General features: G+C 37.1%; 1 protein-coding gene across 1 annotated transcript; it reads left to right on the top strand.

Moving 5' to 3' along the window:
- The first annotated feature begins 313 nt into the window (after positions 1-313).
- On the top strand, positions 314-2551 carry LOC113711691 (serine/threonine-protein kinase-like protein At3g51990). Its single transcript, XM_027234861.2, has one exon. The coding sequence runs from the start codon at positions 630-632 to the stop codon at positions 2187-2189; it is 1560 nt and encodes a 519-aa protein (XP_027090662.2). The 5' UTR covers positions 314-629; the 3' UTR covers positions 2190-2551.
- Positions 2552-10885: the final 8334 nt, after the last annotated feature.

Below are 10885 nucleotides of genomic sequence, written 5' to 3'. Positions count from 1 at the left end.
AAGATTAACTCTAATAAATAATGCAAAAAATTTCCCAATAATTTTGAATCCAAACACACAAATTTGGTTGTGTTTGGATTGCATTTTCCGTCATTTTTTATGAAAAAATTACTGTAGCGATTTGATATATGTGAGGGAAAAAGGTAATAGAAAAATGTGATCACGAAAAATGATAATATTTTCCGACGAAAACAAGCAATCCAAACATGGCCTTAGTATTGTCATCTTATTACCCTTTGGTAAACCATGTAAACCGGAAATAGAAAAGATATTGAAAAAGAAAGAAAAACTCTGTCACCCACACAAAAAAAAATAAAAAAAGGAAACATTTCTTTATTATTATTATTTTTTCAACCGTCACTTTATGTCTTCACGACACAACCCGAATCTTTGTCAACAAGAACAAAAGAAAGTCTCACCCACTCTTCTCCCCGCCTTAGTTATGGCCTTTGTCTCTGCCCGTCTGCCGCTGTCATTTCTCCACCATTTTAACCTCTCTTCTCTTCCTTCTTCCCGTCCTTCTTCATCTCTTCTGCTAAAAACCCCCCGTCTTCTCTTCTCTGCTCCCAACCATTCTTCAGCTGTGTCGCCATCATCATCATCATCAATTCCTCATCATCATCATCATCATGATGGGCTATTTCTCATGCAATGCAGAAACTGCCGTTGCCACGTGTGATTCCTACAACTTCAAATTAACCAAAAAACTACCGCCTTCCAACAAAATCATCCTCTTCTCCTACTCCGATCTCCATTCCTCCACCAACGCCTTCTCCCAGGCCCACCTCCTCGGCAAGGGCAGCTACGGCAGCGTCTACAAAGCCCACCTCGTTCTCCACCCCCGCCAACACCTCGTCGCCGCCGTCAAGATAACCAAGCCCACCTCCACCAACGCCCCAGCCGAAAACGAGATTGAGATCCTCTCCCACGTCCATCATCCCCGTCTGGTCAATCTCCTCGGCCATTCCGTCGATTCCCATAACAATAAATTGATCGTTGTCGAGTACATGCCAAACGGGTCCTTGTACGATTTGCTCCATCGTTCGACCAGGCCGCCCGGCTGGACCAGGCGTGTCCGGTTCGCTTTACAACTAGCGAAAGCGCTTCATTTTTTGCACTCCTCTAACCCCCCGGTTATCCACCGGGACGTCAAGTCCTCGAACGTATTAATCGACGCGAATTTCAACGCGCGGCTCAGCGACTTTGGCTTGGCTTTGAGAGGACACGTGGAGGACGTTCGTGTGAAATGTACCCCGCCGGCGGGGACGCTAGGGTATCTCGATCCGGGCTACCTTGTGCCGGGTGATCTCAGCACCAAGTCCGACGTGTTCAGTTTTGGAATTTTGCTGCTGGAGATTATCAGCGGGAGGAATGCCATCGACGTGAATTACAGCCCGCCGTCGGTGGTGGACTGGGCGGTGCCGGCGATAAAAGCCGGAGATTTTGCGGGACTCTGCGACCCGAGGATTGGACCGCCGGAGGATGAGGCGGCGCTGCTGCAGCTGGCGGTTTTGGCCGCAAAATGCGTGAGGACTTCGGGGGCGAAGCGGCCGGCAATGGCGGAGGTGGTGGAGAGCCTAAAAGGTGTTTGCAAGAGAGTGAATTATCCGGTATGGAATAACCTGGGGAGAAGCGTGGACTGCGTGAGAGATCCCACGCGCGTGACTACTAAATACGAGCCGTTGGATGAAAGTGGTGAGATGATCAAGACCGTCAGAGTGAGTAGTAGAAGGACCAGGAAAGTCTCGAGCGTGGGGAGCCTAGAAGCTGGAGGGAGCGCGGCGACGGGTAGAGATCGGAGTGATCGAATTGGAAGGTCGAGATCGATTGGGTCGTTTAGGGAGATTGAATTTGGTGCGTTGGATTTGAGCAGTAATGACGGTGGTGTAGCAGTAGGAGGGGTGGCGGGGAGGAGGAGGAGGGGAGGATTGGCTGTGAAGATGCCTATAGTAAGGTTGAGTAAGTCGCGGTCAATGGGAATGCTGCAAAGCACGAGATTAGCGAACAATAATAATAATAATAATAATGGCGGCGGTAGTAGCATTACTGGTACCAATAATGAAGGGGTAAAATTGGTGTGGAGTCCTGATGGTAGGGAGTTGGAAGAGTCGAAATTGTTGGTGGATTCAAGAAACGAAACTCTTCAAGAAGGATATGATCCAGTACTGATAGGAAAAAGAGATTATTAATATATATATATATATATCACCAATACTGAAATGGTCCAAATTTTAGTTTCTTCAAATTTTAGATAGATAGATAGATAGAACTGGAGGGTTTTTCTACAATCCCATATATATATATATATATTTTTTTTTTCTTGTTGTAAAGAGTACTTACTTGTTGAACTGAATCAGGCAGGTTGTTTTTGTGTACCATCTATATGATATATCTCCACCGGAAGTCCATCAAATGTGTTCTTATGATTTCATCAGCCGGAATGAAAGTTGTTTCCTACAAATGACTTCCTTAGTGAAAATATCATTGGGTGAATGAATGGTCAAAAAGATTATCCCTTTTTCATCTTCCAGTAGAGAGGTGGAGAAATAAAGTAGCTGCACTTTTAAAAGCTTCTTCATTCTTCTTCTGCCCTATGCCACAAGCAAAGCGTAGGACAGGTTTTCGGTAACCTTGCTGCAGGATTCTTCAGAATCCAGATCCATCCATGATGGATATTCTGACGGTGGAGTGAGTGAGGCCAAAAACTTTCCTTTCACGAGCGTACTTGATTTTGATATCAAACTGGAGGTAGTGTCATTGCACTGCAGTTGGCTATATCCGCCGCTTCAGCGTAATCTCACTATCTCAGCTAAGCTATCCACATTTGATTAGACAAGCTTGCTTATCTGCACTTCGATTTTCTCAGATGCTTTTTTTTAAAAAAAAAAAAAAAAAATTTTCTTTAGATGCTCATTTTCATGTAAGAAGTAGACCATCTTGTGTTATTGGCCACGTGAGCTCAGTCTTTCTTGTTCCTTAGGTGCTCATTTTCTTGTTTATTTTATTCATGTTGGCATTTGGCTGTAACATCAGCTTAGAATTCTTTTAGCCACCTTTTTTACTCTAACGTAACATCAGCCAATTCGTTTGATTAAAGACTGACCCACAAGAATTTCCCATGGTCTCATTTCGAAAATGAAATTACAAATTTTTTTTAACAATGGAGTCTAAGAATTCACGAGTTAAGTTTTTTTTTTGAATAAACTTAATACGTTTCTTGCTTGATTCGGGTTTATTTGGGATTGTGATGACCGACTTGTAAAGAAACACTTTTGATATTTATTTTTTTATACGAGTGCTTTTAAGTTATTAAAAAGCTAGACTGCTTAAGCTACAGGAAATTAATTACCAAACACTCTAAAAGTATATTTAGTGCTTCTTTTTTTTTTTTTTTGTAAACACACTGCAATCTCGAATGGAAACTTAGAGTCATATAATTTTTTATCTCTTGTTTTTTAATTTTTACATTAATTCCACTAATTTATAATAATACTTTTGATCTCTTGTTTCTCATATCTATGTTCGTTTTCAAAATAGGTTTTTCTTTACATATTGTGTTAAGTTTTTAAACATATTGTCATATAATTTTGTGGATAAAAAAAAATTATAGATGAAATATTGAATCTTATTTGTTTGAATCAAATTTTTTTTAAAAAAATACAGAATTTACTATATATTGCGACAAAAAAAAAAAGGTTAATGACTAAAATCTCATATGTAAGTAGGACAAATCACTTACATGCTACTTTTAAAACTCTAATATGTTTAAATTTTGATTTATCTTTGGAATTTATAATTTTTTTAAAAGAAAATTTTAAAAAATCAGATACGGATCGAATATCCAATTGATCCGATCTGCATAATGCAGATATCCGGATTAACGGATCGGGATTCGAATTACAACATGACTGATCCAGTTTTTGCGGGTTAGATAAGCATTTTGGTTCACGGGTCGGAATATCCGACTCGAACGCCGGTAGCACTTGAGAACCTTGAAAGGCGCAGGACAAAGCCACCTCCGTATTCTCAACTCGGCTGTGGCTCAGCACATGTTGGACAGATGCAGTTGCATTTAATTTTAATCGAACTAGCAACTGGGAATTTAATATATAGTTAGTGGGTATGCTATATGAGGATGCAGCACGCCCTGAGGACTGGAGATCTCTAGTCTCTATCTTCCTAAGCTTCGTACTCCAGTACATTTCACCCTTTAGCCATAAGGCACAAGACTTAGAGAGGGGAATCTATACATCAACCGTACTGGGAAATGAAATAAATGATAGTAGTATTTGTCTTCATCTTCACTGACCAAGTCCATTTCTCCAAGGTAGTTTGATGAAAGGTCAAGCCGACACAATAGGTATTGCAATGCTACGAGCTTTGCTTGGAGAAATAGAAGGAACATGTATCACACGTGAAAGTCGCACATGAATATTCTACCATAGCGCGTATTCAAGAATCGGTACATGAAATCTTAATGAATTTGAAAGAAATTGTATTCAGAAGTAATCTATATGGAACTTGTGATGCATCTATTTGTGTCAGGGGTCCTGGATATGTAACTGCTCAAAATATCGTCTTACCGGTAACTCGTGACATTCTAACCTTATGGCAATTTTTTTCTCTAATTTTAATTTGTGTCTTCTTTTTTTTTTGGTCAAATGAAACTAAACATAAGATTCATAAAAGAGTTGCTGCAAATGTTTGACTCATCATTTGGAATAATCTGGAAATTCTTGATACTTTAATTCAACAATAGGCAGCAATCAAAATGGACAAATGGAGTAGGATAATATAACATGCATGGTTAGTTTGACTGATTGAGAGACATAGCGTGGCAAATTAAGCACTAGGACAAGGATTGGAATTACAACGTAATAAAAGAATTTTGAGATTATTAATCGAATCCTTTTTTTTTTTTTTTTTATAAAACACAATAATGAAATTCTACACGAATGGCAGAAAATACATCAGAAAATTTAAAAATAAATAAATATTACACTGTGAAACCTGAAAATTTCATAGCAATCGGCAAATACGAACACTCACGCCGCTTTTCTTGCCAGTTGATCACCGAAAGGCCCAAGTGTAGCAAGTCGGAGGAAATTTCAATACGAATACCCCACAAAAGTGACCTGAAGTTGGGACTTTCTCTCCATCGATCCAATAATCAAGACAACCCAAATCCATAGAGGGTAGCGATGATACGTTTGGGCCAGCTGTGATGGTTTCCCATTCTTGTTAAAAAAAAAAACCAAAATTTTTTTTCCAATCTTATTCAAATTGAGAATTCCCTGGGGTTTTTTTTTTTTCATTTGTTGGGTCAAACGAGGATTCTCTAAGTCTTTTTTTTTTTTTTTTTTTCAGAGGGAGGGGAGCCTAAAGAGGCAGTGTATAAAGGGCTAGTAGGTATAAGAATCTAATTAAATCAAAGGGATTTTTAGAGGGATGGGAGTCTAAAGAGGCAGTGTATAAGGAGTTAGTGAGTATAAGCATCTAACTAAACCAAAGGGGTTACTCTGGTATCTTCTTTGAATTTTTTTCGTTGTAGGTAGAGTTTGAATCTCCAACCTATAGCCCAAAACTCAGTCATTTGAGCCCAAAGAGGATTCTCAAAGTCGGGATAGCTCTTTTTGCCTTTTCTTTTACTCTCTACTTTTACATCATCGAACCAAATATGCAAAATCAGAACTTGTTGCTAATTAATTACTTAATCATCCGGTAGATAATCACTAATCATGAGGACAAGCAATTTTCACATACTCTGTTGTTAATTTTCACGCTATATTTATACTTATCTATAGATAGAATCTGACACTCTATGCGTGTGCTTATGTAAAAGATGCATGTATTATTAACCAAAAGTTCCAAGAATTTATTGTATTAAATGTCACGAGAATAACAAAAGGGAAATGGTTAGTTTAACAACCTTAAAAAAAAACAAAGCTATAAATGGAATAACATAAAGTTACATAATTTGTTTACATCACAAGCAAGCTCCTCTTTTGTAGTTTATACATAGTATCCAATATCGATATTGGTGTCCTCCAAAGGGAAATACTACTGTGTCATGGTTTGGAACAACTTAATTCTTGATCAGTTTCTTCTTCTCGAAGTTCCTGTTCTCTTAAGAGCAAGGCTCAGTTTTCCCGACCTAGCATCCGCCAGACAGTAGTGTTCCAACTTGATTCAATGATTTGGACTACCTACGTGTGAGTGTGTTTGGATAGCCCAATTTTGTCAAATAATAGTATTTGATTTGCATCAGAAACACGTTTTTCAATTCATTTTTTCGGAAATACAGAGTTGCAGATTTTTAAGAAGAAATGAATTAGAATTGTAAAACTGGAAGTTTATGTCTTTTTGGGTCGGAAGTTGCTTACTTTTCCCTTTATAAAAGTGATCCACTATTCCGCTTCAATCTTGACTAAAGTAGACTAAAACTATTGAGCAAGAGCTAGGGTTAATTGCAGCTCGCGCCCCCTGAACCATCACTGATTAGCAATTTCCTGTTCTAAACTATAGTTTTTAACATAATTAACTGCATTACACTGTGAATTTGTAGCATGTTGCTCAAATTGATTCAAAATGAATTGATTTGGCAGCAATCTCTGGATACAAAGACTTTAATACCCTTAAAAGAATAAGAACATTTCAGTAAGATCAAGATGAAGGGTGCTAAAAGTCTTTAATTTAGTGTAGAAAAAGTAAGAGAATTCATCGATTGATAATTAATGTGTCATAAATTGATAGTATAAATACTCTAAATTAATAACATTGGCTCCGTTTGGATTAGCTGTTTTTTGGGGTGTTTTTGAAAAATTTTACCGTAGTTGAGTTTTTAAAGTATATGTTGGGATATTTTCAGAATATATTTAGGGATATTTAAGAAATTTAGCCCACATTTTAGAGTACTTTTTTAAAATTTTTATAGTATTTGAAAAACTAATTTTTGAAAATTTCAGTAAGATCAAGATGAAGGGTGCTAAAGTCTTTAATTTAGTGCAGAAAAAGTAAGAGAATTCATTGATTGGTAATTAATGTGTCATAAATTGATAGTATAAAATACTCTAAAGTAATAACATTGATAGTTTAGGGTGTAAGTGAAAAACAATTGATCGCTTAGGGTGCTTATCACACATTAACCAAATTAGTAAATCGACTAGCTTGTCGGCCTAGCCCTAATGCTTTGACTGGTTTCTTGTTTGTAAATCAAAAGTTGTCCATTTCGTTGGACATGCTCCTTAAAGAGCATATAATGAGTGGAGAGCAATTGCTCAAACGTTTAATCAAAGGAAGATTAAGAAAATGAAAAAGAAACACTCAAAGAGAAAAGAGAGGGGGTTGTGTGTGAATAAAGAGCAAAGGAAAAAAAAGCATACTTTTAGTGATGCTATTGGTTACTTCTTACTTTTATCGACCATAACAAGATAGATTGATTCAACAAGTGGTCTAGGAAATATCTAAACTTCAAAAAAAAAAAAAAATTAAATGAATTCGGAGATAAAGATTAAGTTATATTCGTATTTTCAAGATTAAGTTATATAAAATTAAAATTTATCTATACTTGCAGATAAAGATTGAGAACAAAACGTAATTTAATTGGTAAGATACTTTACCGGTGACTAATAAATCTCTGGTTCAAATCATCAAAAGAATAAGACGACGAGGATCCCAATATCATATCAAGTTGCAAGCCTCAATCTTAATCACAATTGATTCACTTTGTTGCTTTATTTTTAGAGCAGTGGAATACTATATATGAGGACTTGAAAAGCTGTTAGCTGTGTTTTATGTTTGCTTCAGTTCTATCCAGATCGGGGGTGCTGGAAAATGATCATTAATTGTAGAAGATGTATACAAATCAAACTCAAATATATTATTGTTATGATAATTTTCAAATTCGCTTTTTGGACAAGAACACTTAAAAAGATAGGTTTCTTGAAATCGATTTTCTTTATGCGCCATGCCACGCTTCCATGAAAAGACGCACTTTTGAACAAATATGAGTGCTTTGAGGGTCAACTTCTGGTAACTTTAGGAGTAGAGTTTTTGATATGTAAAGCAAGTGAAAAATTGATTAGTACTTCATAGATAACTCTTCAATTTTTTTTTTTTTTTGTCAGCAACGATACATTTGTATAGCCTACTCTATCCTAATCTAGAGGGGAGGGGGAGCCTAAGGAGGCTGTGGTAGAGGGCTAGTGGGTATACGACCCAACTAGACCAAGGGAGTGCTCTGGCACAATCCTTAGATTTTTTTCGCTGCAGGTGAAGTTTGAACCCTCACCTACTCTTCAATTTAAGGAAACAAAAATAAAAAATCTACAACATTCAAGATGAAAAAAAAAAAGGAGGATAGATCTAAATTTAACAAATTAAATTTCATATTTTTTTAATAATAAAAATATTAATTAAGTTCCAAAGAACATAAATGAGCCACTTCTTTAACAGCATTGGTAATTAAAGTACTATTGAATAAGCTGCTGTAACCTAATTAAACCGGTACTTAGCTTACAATGGGCCAGAAACACAAGTCAAATATAAAGAAATCAGCTAACTATCGCTTTCATAAATTAATTAGCTTACCGTAAGCTACCCATAAGATGTCCTTTTTGTCTCTGCGATTTTGTCAACCTCTCCACTTCCTTCGTTAGAATGGACTTTTCTATTTAGGCCAATTGTACAACCCAACCCACCCCCCACCCCCCCCCCCCCCTTTTTTTTGGGTACATGCTATGGCAAAACTTCATATGTAATTTTTTGTAAGAAAATATATTGTAACGATTTGATATATGTAAATTTTAAAAAAAATTAAAAAATATGTTCATGAAAACTATTACAAGTGCACTGCTACATTCTCTGAATTTTTTAAACTAAAGGAAGTTTGATGATTCCTCGTAACGCAGTAGTAGGCGGGGTTTGAGAGATTTTCAGAGACTCTCCCGGTATATCCGACCAAAGTCCAATTAAAGGTTAATTGCATATTCTTTTCCCCATCCATCAAGATTCCAATACGGCAAGAATTGGTAGACTTGGGGAAGGGAGGGGGGGGGGGGGGTCAGAATTCAGCGTTGTTAGGCGTCTTACATTCAACCTTCAAGAAATGGGCGACTAATAAATACAGAATTGAGGAGAAGTTTGAAAATTGACCGAGATTACACCTCCCCGAAAAACCACAAGCTGATCGTCATCAATCAGGCAGTTGAAACACCTCAAGAGACTGATGATCCAGATATAAAGATGTGGGTGGGCAGGACTCAGGACCAACAAACGTAGAAGACAATCGCAAAATTAAACATGAGCTGTTATGTCTGTCGGGGATTTATTGTGTTAGAGAGATCCAGAGCCCACATGTTCCTACCGGAACAGAATAAAGCAACATTAGCTTCATCTTCTTGATTTTTTTTTTCCGACAGCTTCTTCGCTAGACTAGTCTTTCTCCAACATCTCCATCTCACGGTGTCCAGCATATTTCCCCCTTTGCTCCCACACATTCTCTTCATCTAGACTCCCCTCCCTCTTCCGTCTATCCCTGCAAAGTTTCTGTAACATGTGCTGCAGAAACTTGTACTTTTTTTTTTTTTTAATATATACATATATAAATACTCTTCTTCGTTCATTGGATATCCGAACTTTCCAAGTTTTACTACTGCTAGATATGCCAAAGATGTAGATTCTCCTAGAATTCATTCATTTTTTAAAACATCAAAGATCGAAACATGTCACTGTATTGTAATAAATAAGATCCGCAAATATAATTAAAAAGCGATTATGAATCCTTTTCATTATTGAACTATTGAGACGTGAAACGTGATCCATGGAAAACTGTGGACGACTGGATTACCCCGCTTAACAAGCCAATTTGCCATGCAGCATATGACAAATGGCCTACATACATATATATATATTAAGCTGGTCAAAGGTGTTGGAAGCTTAAAACTTGGCGGTACCGGTATTGATAGGGAAGGATTAGAAAGAACTAGTCTTAGGAATAGACTAACTAAGTTGAAGGAAAAAAAAACAAGAGTCTTTGCCTCTTACTTGCACAATAGAGACTGACTAGTTGAAGTAAAGAAAAGGATTTTTGAGTATTTCATGATTTTGTAGCAAGGAAAGATAGGAAAACCATAAACTTGGACTCTGGAACTAAGCTATATCTATATATATTTGCTGAAGATATAACCATGAAAACCTTGTGGGGAATGGGGGCAAGGCATATATAATATATATATTGTATATATATATATATATATATATATATATATATGTAGTATAACATGTTTTGGGAGGACAAATATACCTACATGGCTGTAATATGTCACACCTGTCTACAGCTTATTAGCTTTAATGATACGCTCAGAAGAGTCTGAAATGCAAATGAAAAATAGGAGGTTGATGCATGAATGACATTAATGTCTCGGTGGGAACATGAGGTTTAGGCAGAAATAAAAGTAAAAGCCGAAATGAAGCGTGTGAAGGAGAAGATGACAGACTTGGGACGTTTCTGAAACCGGCAGCAGCCTTGCATGCCAAACACGTACTGAATTTACTCAGAAAAGTCAGAAAATTCATCAGTAGTGTTTTACAATAGGACATTATTGATTCTCCTCCTCCCCCATCATCATCTTATGACACTTTGAATGCTTCTGTAAGCTTTTCAAAGTGGACTCAGTACGTCTCTATTCGGGGATGAGGGCAGGAGCGGTCATCAGGTGCCAGAAATTAAGTAGAACATAGAAAGCCAAAAAAAAAAACTAGTAGAGGCCATCAAATTCTGAAATTCGTATGCACCTCTTCAGGAATCAACAAAGTACAAGGAAGAAAAAGAAGTGCACCTTGCTACCTTAACATGTAATGTAGTAAGTAAATGTTTGGGCAAGAA

This window comes from Coffea arabica, chromosome 10e, assembly GCF_036785885.1.
Source record: "Coffea arabica cultivar ET-39 chromosome 10e, Coffea Arabica ET-39 HiFi, whole genome shotgun sequence".
NCBI lineage: Eukaryota > Viridiplantae > Streptophyta > Magnoliopsida > Gentianales > Rubiaceae > Coffea > Coffea arabica.
Note: the sequence above shows the minus strand (reverse complement) of the source record. Positions and strands in the feature narration are given on the sequence as shown.